Source organism: Danio rerio, chromosome 9 (genome assembly GCF_052040795.2).
Source record: "Danio rerio strain M-AB ecotype USA chromosome 9, GRCz13ab, whole genome shotgun sequence".
Lineage (NCBI taxonomy): Eukaryota > Metazoa > Chordata > Actinopteri > Cypriniformes > Danionidae > Danio > Danio rerio.
The window spans coordinates 52,009,636-52,033,211 of record NC_141029.1 but is presented as its reverse complement, the minus strand read 5'-3'; the positions used below and the strand labels follow the sequence as shown (position 1 = coordinate 52,033,211).

Sequence of the window (23,576 nt, the reverse complement as noted above, 5' to 3'; positions counted from 1 at the left end):
ACTGTATTTTCATTAACTAACGTTTATTAACATGAATAAATACTGTAGTAGATGTATTGTTCATTGTTTGTTCATCTTAGTAAATGCATTAGTTAACATTAACTAATGATCCTTATTGTAAAGTTTGACCAACGATCAGTTTATATACAGAATGTACGTGGTTACAATAATATTAATTAAATAATTAATAATTGCGCTCAGCCAAATCACGTTACCTGAGAACAAGCATTAGATTCAAAAGGCCAAACTCAGGGAATATGTTGTTAGACATAGACAACAAGGTGAATTAAGTATCACGCTTAACAAATATAGTGAGAATAGATCTAGTGGTAGATCCTTGATGAACAGTCCGACGAGCACAGCTCTCATCTTGGTAGATAGGCTGCAGCACGCGCGCACGTGTGTTTGTGTGTGTGTGTGTGTGTGTGTGTGTGTGTGTGTGTGTGTGTGCGCGTGCGTGCGTGCGTGCGTGCGTGCGTGCGTGCGTGTGTGTTTGAGGTCACGTGATGCACGTTTTCAGTGGTGTGGTGTAGATGGAGAGCTGTTGTGTGAAACGCTAGTGTGGACACGGATCGATTTCATTCTAAAACGCCGTTTTAAAACTTGAACCTACCAGTGTAAACGGGGCCTGAGTGAAACATACACAGGGCCAACAAGCAGACAAGGTAAACAGGGGATGGAGACAATGGATCACTGGGGCAACTAACAAGGGTAATTAATAGGGACTTGGCACAGGATATAATAAAACAATAAAGGACAACATAGCAGACACTCTAATGCTGGCTTTACACCAAACACAGATCAACACAATCAGTTTTTTTCTGACTGACATGCACAGATGAACTGTTTACCACAAATCTAGCAATGTGAGCTTACAAAATCAATATGCTTAGTTTTGATTGCATGTGTACTTTAATGGAGATTCTTCTTTTTGTTGGTTGAAATTGTGAATTGCAATGAATCTCTCTTTTTCTTTAAACTTCTTTAACAATTTTCCGACATTCTGCAATTTGACTGGTTTACAGGCTGCAGCCGAACAGTCCAAGTGTGAGGGTCTCAGTGGAGAAAAGACGGACAGTTCCTCGGACGCCTCCAAACTCAGCTCCAAAAGTGCCAAAGAGCGACGCAACCGCAAGAAAAAGAGACAACACCAGGGGGAAAGCGAGAAAGAGGAGGATTCCATAAAAGAGGGAAATGACAGAAAGCCCAACTTCACTTTTGCAGTGGATGGAAAGATCCGGCGATCACGGGACAGATCATACACGTCTCCACGTCAGGTCAGAATTTTTATTATTTTTTTAATTTAGATGCTTTTAATATGATAATGTAGCTAACTTCTTGCTTACTTGTGTGTTAATTACAGCTTTTATGAAGTCTGAATAATAATGGCAAAGCTTTAATTATTGGTTAGGATGGATGGATGGATGGATGGATGGATGGATGGATGGATGGATGGATGGATGGATTTTGCTTTGATTTCTTTTTACTTTATTTAATTTTAATTTTTTACTTTTTTCATTTTATTTTATTTTACTTTGTTTCATTTCGCTTTATTTTATTTTGTTTTATTTTGCTTAAATTTTATTGTAATATTTTATTTAGCTTTTATTTTATTTTACTTATTTTATTTTATTTTTATTTTATTTCGTTTTACTTTTTTAATTTGCTTTTATTTTATTTTAATTTATTTTACTTTTATTTTATTTTTACTTAATTTAATTTTATTTTATTTTGCTTTTATTTTACTTTATTTTACTTTTTTATTTTACTTTATTTTATTTTGCTTTTTATTTTGCTTTATTTTATTTAGCTTTTCATTTTATTTTATTTTATTTTTACTTTATTTTATTTTGCTTTTTACTTTAGTTTACTTTTTAATTTAATTTTACTTTAGTTTATTTTTATTTTATTTTACTTCATTTTTTTAGCTTTTTGTTTTATTTAGCTTTTTATTTTATTTTACTTTATTTTATTTTGCTTTTTATTTTACTTTATTTTATTTTGCTTTATCTTATTTTGCTTATTTTATTTTTACTTTATTTGGTTTAGCTTTTTATTTTACTTTATTTTCCTTTTATTTTTTCATTTTACTTTATTTTATTTAGCTTTATTTTATTTTATTTTGCTTTTCATTTGATATTACTTTATTTTAATTTGCTTTATTTTTTCATTTTGCTTTTTATTTTATTTTATATTACTTAATTTTTCTTTCATTATATTTTGCTTTTGATTTTGCTTTTTATTTTGCTTTATTTTATTTAGCTTTTCATTTCATTTTATTTTATTTTATTTTTACTTTATTTTATTTTGCTTTTTACTTTAGTTTACTTTTTAATTTAATTTTACTTTTTTTTTGGCTTTTTATTTTACTTTAGTTTACTTTTTAATTAAATTTTACTTTATTTTATTTTGCTTTTTATTTTATTTTGCCTTTTATTTCATTTTACTTTAGTTTACTTTTATTTTATTTTTACTTCATTTTTTTAGCTTTTTGTTTTATTTAGCTTTTTATTTTATTTTACTTTATTTTATTTTGCTTTTTATTTTACTTTATTTTATTTTGCTTATTTTATTTTTACTTTATTTGATTTAGCTTTTTATTTTACTTTATTTTACTTTTATTTTTTCATTTTACTTTATTTTATTTAGCTTTATTTTATTTTATTTTGCTTTTCATTTAATATTACTTTATTTTAATTTGCTTTATTTTTTCATTTTGCTTTTATTTTATTTTATATTACTTATTTTTTCTTTCATTATATTTTGCTTTTGATTTTGTTTTATTTTGCTTTATTTTATTAAGCTTTAATTTATTTTGCTTTTGTTTTATTTTACTTTATTTTATTTGCTTTATTTTGTTGTACTTAATTTATTTTCTTTATTTTATTTTGCTTTTATTTTATTTAGTTTTATTTTAATTTATTTTTAAAAGTGAAGCTGTATATTATCTGTTAGCAAGAGGTTATTTCTTGGTTTGTTTGCTGTTGTGTCTGTAAGGCTTGTTTTTTTTCTTCAGTCCCCCTTGAGTTTTCAGGGTTCCCTCCTCACTCCTCGCCGGGACAGCAAAGCGAGCGTCTTCAGTTTTCGTGGACGAATCCATTCAGATAACAACTACGCCGACGACGAGCAGAGCATGTTTGAGGAGACGGGCAGCCGAAGAGACTCTCTGTTTCTTCCCACTCGACCCGAGCGTCTTTTCAGCAACGTTAGCAAAAGCAGTCTGACTCCGCACTTACTGCTGCCTTCTAACGGGAAAGCACGCTACGTGGATGACAGCAACGGGATGGTGATGGTGACAAGTGGAGCATCTGCACCAAACTCCCCTGTCATAGCCCTGAATACACCAGAAGTGTCCCGAAAAAGAGCTATGTTTGACGACACTTGTGTAAGGACTCGTCTGATCTCGCATGGCATGAGACACTGTGCATGTTCCCTTTTGATGTTTATGATACGTTATGTTTACGTCTATTCAGAATTATCTTCTTTAAACATGAGTTTGTTTTGTTTTTCACCTTTTTTTGCTGGTTTTGAGTGCAAATATGCCAATTCTGGAATGCATTTTGTTGCTAATTAAGCCTGCATAAAAATTATGAATTGTCTAAACAATCTGGAGTTTATGGATGTTCTACAAGTACAATTTAAATTTTTTTAATTATTATTATTTACACTTTTACTTGCATTGAGTCTGTTTTGTGTTTTGTTGTTGTTTTTGATTTTTGATTTTTTTTTTTTTTTTGCTGATTTTGTGTGTAAATATGCAAGTTCTGAAATGCATTTTTTTTTTTTAACAATTTAAAGATGCAGTAGGTGATCTGCCTAAATGCTAACCAGTAGAGCTGCACAATTAATCGTAAAAATATCGCAATCTCGATTCGACCCCAGGGGTGGGCAAACTCGGTCCTGGAGGGCCGGTGTCCTGCACAGTTTAGCTCCAACTCTAATCAAACACACCTGCTTATAGATTTCTTGTGATCTTAAAGACACTGATTAGCATGTTCAGGTGTGTTTGACTAGTGTTGGAACAAAACTCTGCAGGGACACCGGCCCTCGAGGATCAAGTTTGCCCATCCCTGCCCTAGACGATCTTTATCCAGCATTTCTACGATTCTGTCAATCATATTTTCAAGTTCAAGAGAGAAGCAGAAGTGGCCGCACAAGTCTTCACATTGTTTTACATACTTTGTTCAGCAACATGGACACCTCCAAATGGTGTTGAAAGAGTCACATGCTGTATTTATAAGATATAATTCAGCCCAAAAATGTCATTTCTGTCTTCATGTAATGTATTTGCGACCGGAAAATCACACGTGACGTGAGCTGACCGTCAGCTGTTATGTTACCACAGAGAGGGCGGGAGCCGCGTGCCTTTGAATGAACTAATGAAGTTGACTTTAGTGAACAGAGCCTGCATATGCTGTGAGTAACAGGTAATAAAGTTGTATATAACATTCAGTTTGTGGCACAGAGTGATCGTTTGGGAGCTGCGCGGGAAGTGAACCACTCTTAGCATTGAAAATGAAACCGAAAGCCCACACTTGTTGCCAGATGTAGCTGACTGATTCCAGCACAAAAAGTATCCAAAACCCGCTGAAATGCAAAAATACCCACCTAGTCCTCTGTGTTTACGAAGATCAAGTCAGGGACAGATTTTAAGCAGAAAATGACAGATTGTAAGCATATTTCTCAAACACAATAATTCAACATCAGCATTAATGACCAGGATAAATCTAAAGTCTGTTCAAGTCCACCATTCCAACTCTATACAACATTTAGCATTTTAACCAACAGTACAGCTACACAACGCCTATTGCTGTTTTACCGCATGTTTGAGAATAAAAATAATAATAGCCCACTCATATTAACATTTATTTTACATCGACAGAATCGTGAGAAAATCGTGATCTTTATTTTAGGCAAAAAAAATCTTGATTCTCATTTTACCAGAATCGTGCGGCTCTACTAACCAGTTAGCATACTACCTTTCAAAAACAATCCCTTTCCTGCCGCCGTCCAAAGCCACACCTCCTGATATCACGGAAGCGCACATTAAAAAACTTTATAGTACTTTATAATAGTACAATTCCCAATGAAAAAAGGTATGAAATCTAGCACGTTTTCAGTCGTTTCAAGCAAAACTTGTTATGATGTGCAATATTTCATGCATGCAAGGATCACGGTTTCACTCTCTCACTTGCTTTGTTATTAAGTGGCTACTGTATGCATGGTGGTTGGCCGGCGGCGTGCGGAAATTACACTTATTACTAAGTCAAACTTAACTGCTGTTTCAGACTGAATATTCAGAGCAGCATGGTAAACAATAAAGGGAGCGCGTCACAGGCTGTCATTGTTCAAAAATGACCCAATGTGAATACAAAAGCAACTTCAGCTCAGTAAAGCAGGCTAGGCGGAATAGCGCTGTTTACTGATGTTTTGTTGTTAAGCTGAATAATTAAAACGACATTATCGTTGCTGTAAAAGGACTTTATGAAACTGAAAATACTCACATCAGTTTATCACTGGGAGATTTCAGTGGCTGAACAACACTTCTGTGCATATAACCCATTCATAAAACATCACAATCTACATCAGCTTTGGCTGATGACTAAAATAGTTTTACAACAGAACATTACCTGTCCAACAGAGATACTTCAGCCATGGGGTCGTCCTTCCTCCAATGTGCAAAAGTAACTTCAATATTCGTTCAGGATTTAAAAAGTTTTGATTCAGCATTTGGTTTTAGTGCTCTCACTCGTGTCTAGGTGACTGCGGCCTAAGTGAACGCGCATCTGCCGGTCTGTGTAAACAGCTGTGCAGATGTACAAATCTACATTTGCTGACAGGCAGTTGGAGCTACTTATCAGAATTATGGGAGATGTCGCCCCAACAAATTATAATTGGATGAACATTTTTTAGTCTTATGCCTTACCCAGAATATAAAAATACATATAAACACATTTAGATCATTTACTTTAATCATTACTAGTGGAATGTGCAGAGACTTTCAACCAGCACAACAAAACATGTTTTTGAAGACAATCACCTACTGCACCTTCAGCCAGTGTAATTAAATTATGCAAAAATACTCATTCTCTAAAAACTTTGAAATACGTTCTTGTGCATATCTATATTTAGATTTTTTTTTTTTTTTGTATTTATTGATTTGTTTTGTATTTTGTATTTACTTGACATTAGTTTGTGGTGTTTTTGGCTCAATTTGAGTGTAACAATGCACATTCTGGAATGCATTTTGTTCATAATTCATAAAATCATTTTGTTGATAATTAAGCCTGAATAATAAAATTATACAAAACTATTCATTATCTAAACAATCATGAAGTACTAAGTATGAAGTATGAAGTGTGAGGTGTGTGTGTGTGTGTGTGTATATATATATATATATAACAACAGACTCGCATCAATTAAAAAAAAATATATATATATATATATAAATATATATATATATATATATATATATATATATATATATATATATATATATATATATATATATATATATACATACATACATTTTTTTTTTTTTTTTAATTGATGCGAGTCTGTTGGTTTTTTTTACATTTTGCAGATTTCCGAATGTAAATATGCAATTTATGAAATTAGTTTTGTAGTTAATAAAGCCTGCATAATAAAATTATGCAAAATATTGTCATTATGTAAACAATCAAAGTGCATGGATGTTCACGTGTACATTTTTATTTATTTGTTTGTTATTTGCTTTGCTTTTTTTTTTAACCTTTTTTCTGATGTTAAGTGTAAATGTGGAAATTCTGCAATGCATTTTAGTTCTTATTAAGCCTGCGTCATAATATTATGCAAAGTACAAAATATTTAGAATCTACACAATCATGAAGTAGAGGGATGCTCTTTGTGAGTTTTTTGCTAATTAAGCTTGCGTAATAAAATTATGCAAAATGCTCATTATCCAAACAATCATGAAATGCATGGATGTTTTTGAGTTCATTTTTATTTCTAATTATACATTTTTTACTCTACATCAGTGTGTTGTTGTGTGTTTTGAGTATAAATATGCAAGTTCTGGAATGTATTTTGATACAAATTAAAAAGAAAGTATGCAAAGGACACTCTTGAAAGTGATTACAAATCTCAGGAGATTTTTCTGCTCAAATGTAAAAAATGTTCCTTTTCAATTAATGAATTTCTTTATTTTTTTTTGAGTGTGTCATGCTTTTCACTTTTCTTTCTTTCTGTGAAAATCTGCTGAAACCTGACCTCATTTTGTATAAATAGTTGTATAAATAGTTTTGTATAAATAGTAAAGTGGGCAACACTTTATTTTGATGGTCCATTTGAGTATTAGTAGATTGTCTGCTTAATATCTGTTGATACTGCTGCTAAACAGATATTTAACTGACTATAAGAAACTGAGCAAGGACATGTGAACTTACACTAACCCTAACCCCAACCCCAACCTAACAGTCTACTTATAATCTAATGAGAAACCGTTGGCATGTAGATGCAATTTAACTTAAATTCAACAAACAGACCAACAAAATAAAATGTGACCAAAGGTTGTCAACCTGCAAAACAAATTTGAAATATTTTGTTTTCTTGGAAAATAAAGCTATAAAATTAGGGCTCAATTTTTTTTACAAATTGACAAAATATCTTGCTTTTTTTCTGTATGTTAAAAAGAATGAAAATGACAAATTTAGCACAAATTAAGACAAGATGGTTTAAATAGCTAGAAAAATAATGGCAATGTTTGCAATTAAGCTGAAATGCATAGACTATATTTCAGTTAGTCAGCAAAATGATAGTATCATATTCGTTTCTTTAAAGGGCACCTATTTTACTCCTTTAACAAGATGTAAGATAAGCTTTTGGTGTCTCCAGAATGTGTCTGTAAAGTTTCAGCTCAAAATACTCATCAGATGCTTTATTATAGACTTCAGAAGCTGCCCATTTTGGTGTCTGAATACAGTCTAGCTGTTTTTTTAGCCTGCGGCTTTAAATGCAAATGAGCTGCTTATCCCAGCCCACCACTCCCACGTGCATGTCTGCTTTTTATCATGCGTTACAGCAGATGAACAGCCGTCAGTGACAGAAACAGACTTGGATGAAGCTCAAAATACAGCTCATTAGTCAAAAATATAAAAAGAATGTTTAATTAAAACTTTAAAAAGTATAAGATATGTTTTAATCCGAGTTTATTTACCGAAAAATGTTCTGTGGACATGTGTATACAAGTTATTAAAGAAACATGACAGCTGTCAATAAATTGGGTGGGCGGGGAAAACCGCAATCCTACGTCACATTGTGGTCAGCCTCAAAATTACTGGGATTTGGGTCCAATTTTAACGTCAGGAAATCTAAAAAAGAGACTTATTGTGTTTCTATCACCCCGATATGTCTGTAGATACACTATACATGCACACAGTTCTGTCCAAACAGCTTACCAAAGATGATTTTCATCATGCCCTTTAAACTAAGCAATAATCAAATTAGTTTCTTTAAAGTAATCAATAGGCAACATCTGTTGTCAAATGAAAAAAATAATCTGAATTAATTGCTAAATTGTGCATTTTTATACAATGATTGAAGAATAGTTACAGAATGCTGCTTTTAAAACAGTAGTAGTAAAACAGTATTGTAACATTCAATAGTATGTGTGCGGTTTATTTTTTTCTCTTTACAGGCAGACACAGATGACGAACGCAGAAGCAGATGTAATTCACAGAACTTTTCGAAGGCTTATCGGCAGTCTATGAGAGAGAGAGCTTTGAGTGTAGCAAGTGGCAGCAACAACCCTGCTGAATGTAAGAAGCCATCACTTTTCTCTTTTCATCTTTATTTATTAATTAAAAGCAATATATACACTGATGGCGAAGCAGTGGCACAGTAGGTAGTGCTGTCGCCTCACAGCAAGAAGGTCGCTGAATCGAGCCTCGGCTCAGTTAGCGTTTCTGTGTGGAGTTTGCATGTTCTCCCTGCGTTAGCTTGGGTTTCCTCCGGGTGCTCCGGTTTCCCCCCTCAGTCCAAACGCATGCGGTACAGGTGAATTGGGTTGGGTAAATTGTCCGTAGTGTATGAGTGTGTGTGTGAATGTGTGTGTGTGGATGTTTCCCAGAGATGGGTTGCGGCTGGAAGGGCATCTGCTGTGTAAAAACTTGCTGGATAAGTTGGCGGTTCATTCCACTGTGGTGACCCCAGATTAATAAAGGGACTAAGCTGACAAGAAAATAAATGAATATACACTGACCGGCCACTTTATTAGGTACACCTGTCCACTACTTGAACGTGGCATGGTTGTTGGTGCCAGACGAGCTGGTCTAAGTATTTCAGAAACTGCTGATCTACTGGAATTTTCATGCACAACCATCTTTAGGGTTTACAGAGAATGGACTGAAAAAGTGAAAATATCCAGTGATCGGCAGTTCTGTGGGTGCAAATGCCTTGTTGATGTCAGAGGAGAATGGCCAGACTGGTTCCAGCTGATAGAAAGGCAACAGTAACTCAAATAAACACTCATATACAGAAGAGCATCTCTGAACACACAACACGTCAGACCTTAAAATGGATGGGCTACAGCAGCAGAAGACCACACCGGGTGCTACTTCTGTCAGCTAAGAACAGGAAACTGAGGCTACAATTCACACAGGCTCACCAAAACTGGACAATAGAAGATTGGAAAAACGTTGCCTAGTCTGATGACACTTTGGGCTCATTAGTACCAGTTGAGGATTGTGTAATGCCACAGCCTACCTGAGTATTGTTGCTGACCATGTCCATCTCTTTATGACCAGTGTACCCATCTTCTGATGGCTACAGTACTTCCAGCAGGATTACGCACCATGCCATAAAGCATGAATCATCTCAGACTGGTTTCTTGAACTTGACAATGTACTCAAATGGCCTCCACAGTCACCAGAGCTCAATTCGATAGATCATCTTTGGGATGTGGTGGAACAGGAGATCGGCATCATGGATATGCAGCCGACAAATCTGCAGCAACTGCGTGATGCTATCATGTCAAAATGGACCAAAATTCATGAGGAATATTTCCAGTATCTTGTTGAATGTATGCCATGAAGGATTAAGGCAGTTCTTAAGGCAAAAGTGGGTCCAACCCGGTACTAGTAAGGTGTACCTAGTAAAAGTGGTGTGTGTGTGTGTGTGTGTGTGTGTGTGTGTGTGTGTGTGTGTGTGTGTGTGTGTGTGTGTGTGTGTGTGTGTGTGTGTGTGTATATATATATTGAAGTCAGAATTATTAGCCCCCCTTTGAATTTTTTTTTCTTTAATTTTTTTAAAATGATGTTTAACAGAGCAAGGGAATTTCTGATAATATTTTTCTTCTGGTAAACGTCTTATTTGTGTTATTTCGGCTTGAATAAAAGCCGTTTTAATTTTTTTTTTAAAAACATTTTAAGGCCAACATTATTAGCCCCTTTAATAACTTGCATAATTACCCTAACCTGCCTAGTTCATCTAATTAACCTAGTTAAGCCTTTAAATGTCACTACGCTGTATAGAAGTGTCTTGAAAAATATCAAATCTATTATTATTTACTGGCATCATGGCAAAGATAATATAAATCAGTTATAATATACTGTGTGTGTGTGTGTGTGTGTGTGTGTGTGTGTGTGTGTGTGTGTGTGTGTGTGTGTGTGTGTATATATACATATATATATATAAATATGTTTTTTGAATATACACAATATTTTTACACAGTGAATGCACACACATTGTGTACATATAAACATTATGCAACTTTTTTTTATTGTATGTCAGGTTCAGAGATCTTTAAACAGAGGTGTGAGGAGTGGTGGTTCGAGTTTGCGGAGAATTATTTGATCTGGGATTGCAGTCCCACATGGCTGAGGATAAAGGAGATCGTCCACATGATTGTGATGGACCCGTTTGCGGATCTGTTTATCACCATCTGCATTGTGATAAACACAGTATTCATGGCCATGGAGTGTTACCCTATGGATGGACCATACTCTAGTATGCTTTCAACTGCTAATGTGGTAAGAGCGTTTACTGTATAACAGCATTTTAGGTAAAATTTTATTTTGCTAGATATAATAATTATTAACTAAAGTGTTACTAGTAACTATTAAATAAAAATTATTAACTAAAGTGTTACTAGTAGTTATTAAGTAATAATTATTAACTAAAGTGTTACTAGTCCTTTTTTATTGGCCACAGGTTTTCATTGGCATCTTCACAGCAGAGATGATATTCAAGGTCATTGCGTTGGACCCGTACAGTTATTTTCTGGAAGGCTGGAATATCTTCGACAGCATCATTGTCACTTTGAGTCTGATGGAACTTTGTCTGGCAAATGTTTTGTCTGGAATTGGATTTCTAAGACCATTTCGACTGGTAAGAGCATCCAGCTTTCAAGCATTACAACCAATTATGCAATATACGATGCAAAAACTGCTTTTCTTACTTAGAGTTTTTGTCTCTTTTTAGTCCAAATATCTACAAATTCTTATTTTTTTAGGCAAGCGAAAAATATCATTTTAAGAAATTATTTGCCAAAATGACAAGAGTTTTTCCTTAAAACAAGCAAAATAATCTGGCAATGGGGTAAACAAAATAATCTTTTGTAAAATGCAAAAAAACAAGATTATTTCGTTTTTTATTATTATTTTTTAGGTATTTGGACTAGAAACAAGACAAAAAAATATTTTTTTTGTATTGTATTGTTACGTGTGTATTCATATAGTGCATTTATTGTGTATGGCCATTAGGGGTGTGGGAAAAAATCGATATTGCAATATATTGTTGTGCTTTCTGTCGCAATAAATAAACGATACACTAACAACCAATATCGATATTTTATTACACAAAGTTATAAATTTACCCATTGTCAGTGTCACTGTCACTACCCAATATCTACTATTCTGTTTGTGGGGGGCGCTGTTTGAGTAAATAGGGGTAAAGTGGCGGAGGCAGCAATGAAAACACAAGTTAACTAACAACAACAGAAAAAAAGCGCAAAACAAGAGTGTAGCGAGAAGAATGGTGGAAAATAATGAAAAACAAGTCAAAGACCCACCTGCTAGTTTTTTTCAATTTAACAACATAAAAACGGTGGACCAATTGGAGCGGTTTTCAGATCGACCGCAACTTGATGTAGAAGTGCGGTCCCCCTACCAGTTTTGATTGACAGCTGCATATTAACATGTCCCGGTAGTCACATGTATAATCATATCAACAAGATCAGACGTGCACAAAGCATTAAAAGGTCTGTTCAGTTCGCTGGGATCATCAATCATCATTAAATGTGATCAAGAGTGAGTTTCACATGTTTAAAATGTTTTAAAACAATAATTTCTAATGAAAAATATAAAATATCATTTTGAAGTTATATATTATTATTGGTAATATAGTTATTATTTTTATTAGTATTATTATTATTAGGAGTAGTAGTAGTAGTAATTAGTAATAATAATTATTATTATTAGTATTAAAAGTAATTATTATTATTATTATTGTTATTATTATTAATATTATTATTATATTATTAATAATATAAATGTTATTATCATTATCATTATTATTATTGGTATTGTTATTATATCATTATTGTTATTGTTATTATTGTTGCTATTATTGCTATTGATATTCTTATAATTAAATTATTATTATTTTTATCATTATTTTTGTTGCTATTATTATTATTATTATTATTATTATTACTATTAGTAATAAGTAATAGTAAATATTATTATTGTTGTTGTTGTTATTAGTAATAAAACTCAACTTGAGTATTTCTAATTCATTATTTAACACAACCATCTATTATTGTCTTACAGCTTAGGGTCTTTAAACTAGCGAAGTCGTGGCCAACGCTGAACATGCTTATCAAGATCATCGGGAACTCTTTGGGCGCTCTCAGCAACCTGACGCTGGTTCTGGCCATCATCGTCTTCATCTTTGCTGTGGTGGGCATGCAGCTGTTCGGAAAAAGCTACGGCGAGTGTGTGTGCAAGATCTCATCCGACTGCATGCTTCCTCGCTGGCACATGAACGACTTCTTCCACTCGTTCCTGATCGTTTTCAGGGTTCTCTGCGGAGAGTGGATCGAGACCATGTGGGACTGCATGGAGGTGGCGGGACAGCCTTTGTGCTTAACTGTGTTTATGATGGTCATGGTGATCGGAAATCTGGTGGTAAGTGATGTTTATTTCAATTTATTTACAGTTGTCAAAATTATTCGCCCACCTGTTTTTTTTTTTTTTTTTTTTTAATATTTCCCAAATTATGTTTAACAGAGCAAGACAGTTTTCAAAGTATTTCCTATAATTTTGTTTCTCCTAAGGAAAGTCTAAATGTTTTTTTTAATGACTCTTTAAAGGTGCAGTATGCAAGTTTGACACCCAGTGGTTGAACTAGGTACTGCACTCCTGGTTCAAAACATACACAAGCACAGGTTGCCAGATTGGCAACATCAACACGAGCGTGCCTGACTATTAAGCCTAAAGGCAACGGCACATGATAGAAGGAATATTTTCCATATTATTTCCATCTTATATTTTTTATATTATCTTTTTTTCCTAACCAACACCTGAAACTTATATTTTAGAATTGGCTTCTTGTAGCTGAACAACAGAAAACTGACAATGATCACCTCAGGTACACCTTATGTGCTTTAATCAGTGTTAACTGATTTTAACACTTTTATTGTCTTATAGTATGCATTTATTTTAGCTAATTATCCCAGCGACTACCATATGATTCGTTCAGCGATTCATTTGTTCCCAAACCCCTCCTTAGCATGATGCCAATCTGCGCTGATTGGTCCAAGGACCTAGTCCCTTGCCATTGGTTGACTCCACTCAGCACGAGAGCCCACCATGGCTGATCAACAATTTTGAAGTAGTCAGAGTGCAGAGTGTGTGTGAGCCCAATGCAGGAGTGCATTAACCCTTTACCCAGCGCCCTGATGAGGACGCACCGAGGCGCTGTTTTTCCACATGTCAATGTTTATGAATAGATTACACCAAAAAGAACATGAGTAATCTTGAAAAAACTGTACATCCTTTTAAAGCTACAACCCCTAAGCACCTATTGCAGCTAGTCGGTTGTCAATGGAAAGCTTATGAAGAATGTATTTGCTAAATTTGTGCAAGTTTTGCTGAAAACGATTATTAGATATGGCGTACAATTTTTTTTCCTCATGACTTCGTAATGTATAACTTTTTATAGTTGTTAAAATGTAACTTCTCCTTTTACCACACTAAAGCTCAAAGTGTCTTCTTTCCAATGATACATAATTTGTGTTTGTAGCTTACTGGAGTCAGCAATATTTTTTTTTTGATTGTCTACAGAACAAACCACTATTATACAATGATTTGCCTAAAGGCTCGTTTCCACTGACTGGTACAGTACGGTACGGGTCACCTTTATCAGGCTTGCGTTTCCACTATAAAGAGTACTCTTTTGGTGGGCGTGGTGTAAGACAGAAAGTTTCAGTCGCATCATTCTCGCTTGAGGAAATGTCTACAGTAAAGCTGCACAGGTCGCTCACATATCATATTAAAAGCACTTCTCACAAAACAGACGCTTTACACACAAATACTTGTGTATAAATGTTTATTACTAACTTTTCTATAAGCAGGAGTTGATTATAACTGCAGATCAATGACAGTGCAAAATAGCCTACTGTAACGTCTGTAATTATATGAAATAAATAAATAAATGAACATATATGAACACATACAGCCCCTTGCAGTCTCCGATATGTTACCAACTACAGAAAAACTACACACATCATACATTTCGTTCTTAATTAGGTTAAAAACAACACAAAGTATAGCCCACAGTCAGAAAACCTCTCATCTGTGTCTGTAATCTTCAGCAGCACATGTCATGTAGCCTCTGTTAGAGAGTAATTCCATCATTCCCAGTTCATATTAGTCCAAAAGGTGGTGATAATAATTTAAAAAAAGGCAGTTTGTTCACGTTTGCTGAAGAAATAACGTGCTCCTTTTTTCCCGGCTTTTTTCCGCACTCCACTCTTGCGTTTGTCCTTTTCTTTCTGAATATGTCATTCTCGCGTTTGTCAGCTTCTCAAGGGATCGGGTTTCCAAAGCACGTCAATAATCAAGTGCGTGTTATTATTATCAGCTCAAGAAGTTTGTTATTTCAGATATAATGTTAGACGCGCGGCGAGCGCAAGTAAGAAAGCGAAACCACTCGCGCGTCAGACTGGCTCGTAAAAAAACTGCGAGGTACAGGGTAGATTCTGCTCTACTCCATGGCTGTGTGGCTGTTCATCATGACGATGATATATGAATATATAATTCCGCTGTAATCTCTCGTTGTGTATTTCAAACATGGCGGGTTCTTTGTTTACATTCTGACTTGTAAGTGAATGACGTATCTCCTCTGTAAACCAATGGCGTTCAGCTGCGCATCTAGCTCCGCCTTTTGGTGCCCTTTCAAGTGGTATGCTACGGTTTGGTTCGTTATGCCTTTTGACAGTGGAAACGGCTATAAAGGCGTACCTAACCGAACTGTACCGTACCACTCAGTGAAAGCGGGCCATAATTAAATTAATTAACCTAGTTAAGCCTTTTAATTGCACTTTAAGCTGAATGCTAGTATCTTATAGTGTTCTTGCAATATTCCATAGTTATTCTGAACTTGTTTGATTATTTCCTCATGTACTTTTCCTTCAGGTTCTGAATCTGTTCCTGGCTCTGCTGCTTAGCTCCTTCAGTGCCGACAACCTGGCGGTCAGTGGTGAAGAAGACGAAAACAACCTGCAGATCGCTGTCCGTCGAATCAGGAAAGGCTTCGCTTTCATCAAAACCTGCCTTCAGAGTTTCTTCAGGAGTGGCTGTTTACGGAAGAAGAAGCAGAAGTCTGCAGATGGCAACATGATCGTGAACTGCAAGGAAAGGAAAGATAGCACAAACCACACTACAATAGAGCTGGTTAAAAGCACTGGAGGAACCGATCTGGATAGCGACACTGAGAATTTTATCAGCAACCCGAGCTTGACTGTTAGTGTCCCGATTGCCGCAGAGGAGTCTGATTTTGAGTGTCTGAACACAGAGGATTTCAGCAGCCTTTCTTCAGACCTAGAGGAGGATAAAGAGGTACGTTTGAGTTTTTTTAATAACCTCTAGACCAGGGATGTCAAACTCAATTCCTGGAGGGCTGCAGCCCTGTGCACAGTTTTGTTCCAACCTTATTTAAACACACCTGATCAAACTAATTGAGTCTTTCAGGCTTGATTGAAACCTACAGTTAAGTGTGTTGGAGCAGGGTTGGAACTAAACTGAGCAGGGCTGCGGCCCTCCGGGAATTGAGTTTGACATACCTGCTCTAGACATTTACATTTAGTCATTGAAAGAAATATGCATGTACTCACTCTTCAGATAACCTGTTGTTTTCTAACTGTTTCTCATCTTATTGTAAGTTGTCCCTGTACTAGGTGCCTTGATGTTGCGCCTTGACATTTTTAGCACTGGATGAAATAGTTCTGCTTGACTGGGAGTGGTTAGAAAAAGACCAAGTGGAACTGAGCTGAATATTTGCACATAGTCACAGCCCATGTAACCTTGAGTATGAGATATAAAGGCTGGGAATGCCCCAGTCTTCTTCAGAAGAGAGCAATAAACTGTTTGATTCACATCTCAGTTTTTTGTTGCCTTCCTGGAGCTCCAGCTTACTGAGGGAACACACAGACGATCTGCAATTTATCCTAACAGTCGTTTAGCAGACACTTTTGTACAAAGTGACTTACAATTGAGAAGGCAATACAGCCAACAGATGCTACTTATACAAAATAACTCGCAGTGCTTAGAGAATTTAGTGCTAAAATAGGGAGCAGAACGTTTTTTTTTTTTTTTTAAGAGAGAGAGAGAGAGAGAGAGAGAGAGAGAGCGAGAGTGTGTTTCTAAAGGTGGTTTGTCAAATCCCCTCACCTGTTTGAAATACACTTCATAAATGCCACAGCCATATCAGCCTGCAAGCCAAGACCGGTTACTCACTGAAGCTAAGCAGGGCTGGGCCTGGTCAGTATCTGCATGGGAAACCACATGGGAAAATTAGGTTGCTGATGGAAGTGGCGTTAGTGTGACCAGCAGGGGCCACTACCTGTGGTTTGTGTGAGTCCTAATGCCCCAGTAAAGTGAAGGGGACACTATACTGTCAGTGGGCGCTGTCTTTCGGATAGGACGTTAAACCAAGGTCCTGATTCATTGTGGTGATTAAAAATCCCTTAGGACTTCTCGTAAAGAGTAGGGGTGCAACCCTGGTGTCCTGGCCAAATTCCCTCCATCGGCCCTTACCAATCATGGCCTCCCAATCATCCTGATCCACTGAATTGGCTCTGTCATTGTTTCTCCACTCTCCATTAGCTGGTGTGTGGTGAGTGCACTGGGGCCTTTTTCTTGAGGCTGCCCTTACATCATCCATTTGGATGCTGCACACTGGTGGTGGTGTGGAGAGACCCCCCTCCTCATATTTTTGTGAAGCACTTTGGGTGTATGGCCATACACGATAAATGCGATAAATACACATTACATTACATAAATGCACAGTGTTTTGTTTTTGTTATGGAATGATTGTAAAAGCATGTCTGGTGCAAATGTGCAAAAAACTGATCGTGTCTGTTAAAGTGTCAGAGAGAGAGTGTGTTTCTACAAGTGGTTTGTCAAGCCCACTCACCTGTGTGAGGTACACTCAGAATTAATAGTATTTAGGGTTGTCTATTATTTAATATTATTTAATTCTAGTATTTCTGGATGTCTATTCGCGCGTGTACATTGACTTAACATGTAAATCACTCGCGCTTGACGCACGTTCCGCGTCTGGTGTGAATGCAGCATGATAGTGGTTAAGTCTGTTGACAATTGAAAAAAAATGTTGCTTAAAAGGGCTAATAATATTGACTTTAAAATGGTTTAAAAAATAATTAAAAACTGCTTTTATTTTAGCTGAAATAAAACATAAGACTTTCTCCAGAAGAAAAAATATTATAGGAAATACTGTGAAAAATTCCTTGCTCTGTTGAACGTCATTTATAAATATTTGATGAATAATTCTGACTTGAAGTGTTTATGCTTGACAGCTGTACTGTCTGCTGTAGTAAACCCTACTGGAACTCTAATCATTGTGAAAATCGCTGTACAATTCAGCAGGGACTGAATTGAATCGACCAGAACACACACCTCAATAACAGTCCAAATGATGCCTTTTCCTCCAAACTCGAACCAATCTTGTTTTAGTGTCTCCCAAAATGAAAGCTTTCCAATTTGCCTGAATTTGTCGCTGTCGTAATCGTGGTCAGGTTTCTCTCTGCTGGGGTTAATTGCAATAAGTGCATTGTGGGTTACGTCAACATGTAGCCTGACCCATTATGGAGGAGAGGTCAGGGAATATCAGTCTTCAGATCGCATTATCTGCCATTTAAGTGCCGAGGATGAACGTTAGTCTCATGATAACATGCTCATTTGCTTTCTGCTAGGAAACGAGGTGGTCTGTGGTTTTGCCTGTCTATGTACTGAACATTTGTTTGCTGTCTCTTTCGCAATACTATTAAAATGGCTGCCACTTTAGTTTTGTGAAAGGTGGTGCACTGTCATGACAAAAAAAACTACTTTGATTTATGCATGCAGATATTTTACTTAAGAGTCTGTGATTGGATATTTATTGCTGTGATTAATGTTGTTATATGTTTGACAACAAGTCTTTTAACTCTGACTGATGTAGTGGTTAGTTATAGGGATGCACAGATACCATTTTTTGGAACTGATCCGATCCTGATGCCAAAATTCTGCGTTCAACCGTTAAAGATCTGATGCCTATACTCAGCCTTTTTTATAAAACATAGTGCAGTTTCTATAGTTCTGGTGATAATCTCGAATAATATTTCTTCTTTAGTAAAAAAATACAGACCTAATAAACTAGGTGTCACGGTTAGAGGAAGGAGAACCCAAATGCAGAATGAAATAAAATTAGTTTTAACTTACTGATTATAATCAGGAAGAAATAAAACCAATAAAAATATCTAAACACTTAAAGCTACTTAATCAGATTTATAGAATAACTTAAACAAACAAACTTGAAAAATGATTAACCAGACGGGGATGATACTGAAGGCCAACTGATAAACACAAACAAACATAAGACAAAAGGCAACTCTCTCACAAACAACTGCACAGATAAAGGAGCACGGTCAGGCAACAACATGTAGGGACATGAGGGAAGAGGGCACATTATAAAGGGAGGAAAGAGCATGGAGGACCAGGTGTAAACACTGAGACTAACGAGAACTAGACAAAACTAGGAAACGAGGAAGGAACGGAGGAGCACATTGTGAGCACAAACGAAGGCTGAGCCATGTGTTTAAACACAACACAAACATAGACACAAAGAACGTAGACAACACAGAAAAGACAGACAAGGAAAGGCTATGACACTAGGCTACATTATTTGAGCAATTATTGTGACATTGGTCTGTTGTGGTCCAGTTTATTTTTTAAATAATAAGATTTTTCTTTGAAATCTGTCATAGGCTACCACTATTCACCCTAATCGTTGGTAAAATAACCAGCCTTTTAGCAAAGCCTGATATTTTCCTGCAGGTTTGACGCAGACTAAACTAAACCATTGGAGGCCAGTTTTACTTCATAAACAGTCCCTTGCCTAAATTTGCAGTACTACTGAAAAAAAAAAACAGCTTAAACCAGCCTAGGCTGGAGCCCAGCCAAAACCAGCTATGTTTAGCTTAAACAAGGCTGGTCAAGCTGGTTTTAGCTGGATTTAACTGTTCATTTTCCAGCCTGACCAGCTAAGACCAGGCTGGAAATAGCTGAAAACCAGCCTGGAAATGGCCAAAACCCCTCTAAAACCAGGCTGGTCCACCAGCTAAAACCAGCCAACCAGCCTAGGCTGGTTTAAACTGGATTTTTCAGCAGGGAACAAGGTCGGCTTATGTGCTTCAGCGCATCTGACAAACAGGTCTGTTAATTAAAATATTAATATAAATAAAATGACAGTGAAATATTCAGTTTCAGAGTAGCCTATATTAGGCTAAAGATTTTTTTCTGTTAATGACAAATCATATTGCGCCCGTCAGTTTCACTTTTATTAATCAACTAATTTGTTCGGCGATGCAGTGATGCAGTAGGTAGTGCTTTCGCCTCACAGCAAGAAGGTCGCTGGTTCGATCCTCGGCTCGACTCAGTTGGCGTTTCTGTGTGGATATAATTTCATAAAAGTATTATTTGCAAACTCTAATAAGCGAAATCATATTAGCAGCCAATGACTATCCAAGTACAACACTGTTCACTGTCAAATAAACAGTGGTAATATTGTTTTAAAGTCGCACTTGCAGGTTATTTCAGACCGAATATTCAAAGTGCCGTGGTAAACAATATAGCTAGTGTGTCACAAGTTGTCACTGAATGAATGTGTGAATATAAAACCAAGTTTACCTTAATAACTTACACTTTTTACGTTTCATTCAGTGTCCGCTGTTTAATTAACCATGTTTAACTGTTTTTGCTGAAATCATTTCTGCTATCAAAAGCGAGGGATGTGTATGATTCAGCATAGCGTGAACTTACCTGATATGTAGGGGTGTGAACCTACACTGGTCTCGCAGTTCGGTTTGGTTACGATTATCATGCCATCTATTTGGTTCAATTCGATAACTCGTTGCCACACAGTGCATTGACGATGATTTACGTAAATAATTAGATTTTTTCATCACAAAACAAGATTTTTTTAATTCAAATTTATAAAATTATTATTATTTATATATTATTTGTAATACAATTTTGTCCTTTAATACAAGCAGTAAGATATATGAACTATACCTTTAATTTTACCTGCTCAGAGAAAACACTCTTTTTGAATGCATTCAACAAAACCCCAAAGCATGCACAGAAGGCAACATGAGCATTTATAGCAAATAAGCTATAAATATTATAAATATAAATATAAATATATATAATAAATATTATCCCGCTTGCTTTCTGAGCACTGTTAAGCGAGGTCTTACACCCCTGTGATTGTTCATTGTCTTCACCCGCTTAACAGAAAGGCCTGCAATTGGTTTTAAAAATTAAAGTGCTGTTCATCGATGAGTTTATCGAATACTTCAACATAGTATTCTAGTATTCATAGTATGATTCTACTGCGACATAGGAGATAAATGATGTCAGTTTTAAAAAACGGTTATGATCTATTACTGAACCGATATCGAATTGTCCCCATCTGCATCACGGTGCACTGAAGAAACAATTAATTTTGACACCCCTACTGATATGTAATAAGAACTGCAGAGTCCAGCATTTCTAATTAGGTCGTCACTTCATTCAGCTCTCTTTTAGCCAATGACGTCTGCAGTTAGCATTAAAGCAGTGTGGTGTATGGTAAAAGTTACGTTTTCTATTTTTGGACTTTCGTTTCAAGGACTATTTCATAGACTTCCAATTTGGCATCCTACCGCACAACACGACATGTTTGCTATTGCAGCCTGTCTTTTTTTTTGCAACCGGGGACCCGTGTGACGTCATGTGTGACGTAGGTTGGTAATTGGTCTATAGCTCTCCTAACAAAAATGCTTTACAGTGTTTACAGTGTACTGTATATTTTACATATATTTTTTACAGTGTAGAACAATGTGTTTTCTGTACATGAGGATTGTTATTTATACGGTAGCCGAGGTTGTGTTTCAGCATAATAATGTAGGCACTACATGGCAAGGCAGCTCTCTATATTTTGGAGCGGAGCCATAATCTCTGATTGATTGTCTCTTAGACATCAACAGATGATTCGCTTTTATTGCTTCTATTGATTTATCTGCCATTCTACTACTGCGACAAATCTCTTTACCTCCTGGCGAAACGGAGAGTGTTTTCCTGGCTGTCTGTCTGTCTCACGCTTTCACAATCTTTGCAGCATTTCTGAGATGCTTTCAAGGTTTTCAGTGAGACGAGACCTGGAAGATCTTATTAAGCATCACAATTATCTGTAATTTAAAACAGCTTTTAGCATTCATGAAAAACACATTTGTTCCTGATGGACTGTTTGTGCATTTCAAAATATCTAACTTAGCGACGCAAAAATTATTGCATTATATTGAATCAATTCAGTGAAGGATTTAACCCTCTACCGCATGGTTTTGCCATATGGCAACATGATATTTATGTTCATTTCTTTAAGGTTCTCCATAGAATTCACCTAACAAATTTAAGTAAGATTCCGGGGGTGGATGTTTATTGTAATAGGTGGTCTCTGGCTCCTGCTGATCATACCCGCATGTTTTTTTCTTGTCCAAAGTTAAAACATTTTTGTTCTTTCTTTGATATTTTTTCTACAGTTTTCAACATTTCTCTTGAACCATGCCCCTTGATTGCTATTTTTGGTGTTTCGGCTTTGTTGGACAACCTTTTAAATAAGAATGCTAATGTTCTAGGATTTGAATCACTGATAGACCGATTTTATTACACTCGAAGTCTTCTAAACCAGTGGTTCTCAAAGTGGGGGTCGGGACCCCCCGAGGGGTCGTGGGACAATAAAGGGGGTCACCTGATGATTTCCAAAAATCTATTTATTTTTATTAAACCATAAGAATTACCATATTTTATCCATAACCTACTGAAAAAATAGTCATTTACAGTTACTATATACTACTGTATATAGTTACTATAGTAGCTTATAGTTACTAGTTCTATTGTATTGTGACCCGTGGGGTAATGACATTATATTAAAGACAGCAAAAGCATCAGATGCAGCAGATTCATTTTATAACTTCAGGTTAAACTTTCTGGCACATTTACAACACTGACATACATAAAAAAAATTAAGCATTGAAAAGACTTGGGTCTATTGGTGTGTGTGTGTGCGCCATTGCATGCAAGGTTTCTGTATTTATAACCGCCTCAGAAGATATTGGGGGTCGCGAGTCACTGGCATTGTTATTTTGGGAGTCGCGTGCTGAAAGTTTGGGAACCCCTGTTCTAACCCTCCTTCCACTGTCTCTTGGTTAGAAGATTTGATGTCTTTTATACATATTGAAAAAATTAAGTTTACACCAAGAGGTTCCACTGAAATTTTTTTATAAAAACTGGGATCCTCTAATTAATTGTTTCAGGAATACAACACACCTCTTCGCTGATTTATAAGATTTTTTTTTTCTTTTAAGAAAGATCTCTGCTCTTTTTATTAATGTGTGTGTGTGGTATTTATATTTTATGTATATTTATGTAGTTGCTTTGACAATTCTTGTAGGTGCTAATGTTTTTTTTTCTCCTCCTTGGGGATGGAATGGGGGACTGAGGGTTTTTGATTGATCTTGTTTACTCTTAGTTATTGTCAAAAAAAGTGTAAATGATTGATATTGTGGTCTATATTTTTGTAAACTGCACAAAAAAAATTATATTAATTTTTCCTTCCACTGTTTCTTTAAGACCATCGTTCTTATGTATTTTTTGGAAAGAGAAGACCTTAGTGTAGCCAATGATGTGCATTGGTTAAGTCACATGACATGCAGTGTTTTTCTGTAGCGCGATTTCTGACAGACTGGCGTTGATTTTGAATAGTTTCTGAATGCGAATGAA

General features: G+C 35.7%; 2 protein-coding genes across 5 annotated transcripts in view; one reads left to right on the top strand and one right to left on the bottom strand.

The window, feature by feature from the left end:
• Positions 1-23,576, bottom strand: part of slc38a11 (solute carrier family 38 member 11) — a 243,842-nt gene that overhangs the window by 69,908 nt on the left and 150,358 nt on the right. The gene's annotated exons all lie outside the window — the stretch shown is intronic.
• Positions 1-23,576, top strand: part of scn1laa (sodium channel, voltage-gated, type I-like, alpha) — a 99,277-nt gene that overhangs the window by 47,451 nt on the left and 28,250 nt on the right. For 3 of the 4 annotated variants that reach the window (XM_087266222.1, NM_200132.2, XM_087266220.1), the window contains 7 exon segments: positions 1,026-1,277; positions 3,017-3,385; positions 8,675-8,795; positions 10,768-11,006; positions 11,188-11,364; positions 12,807-13,163; positions 15,675-16,097. In XM_087266222.1, coding sequence (XP_087122348.1) covers positions 1,026-1,277; positions 3,017-3,385; positions 8,675-8,795; positions 10,768-11,006; positions 11,188-11,364; positions 12,807-13,163; positions 15,675-16,097 — 1,938 coding nt within the window. 4 annotated transcript variants of the gene reach the window in all.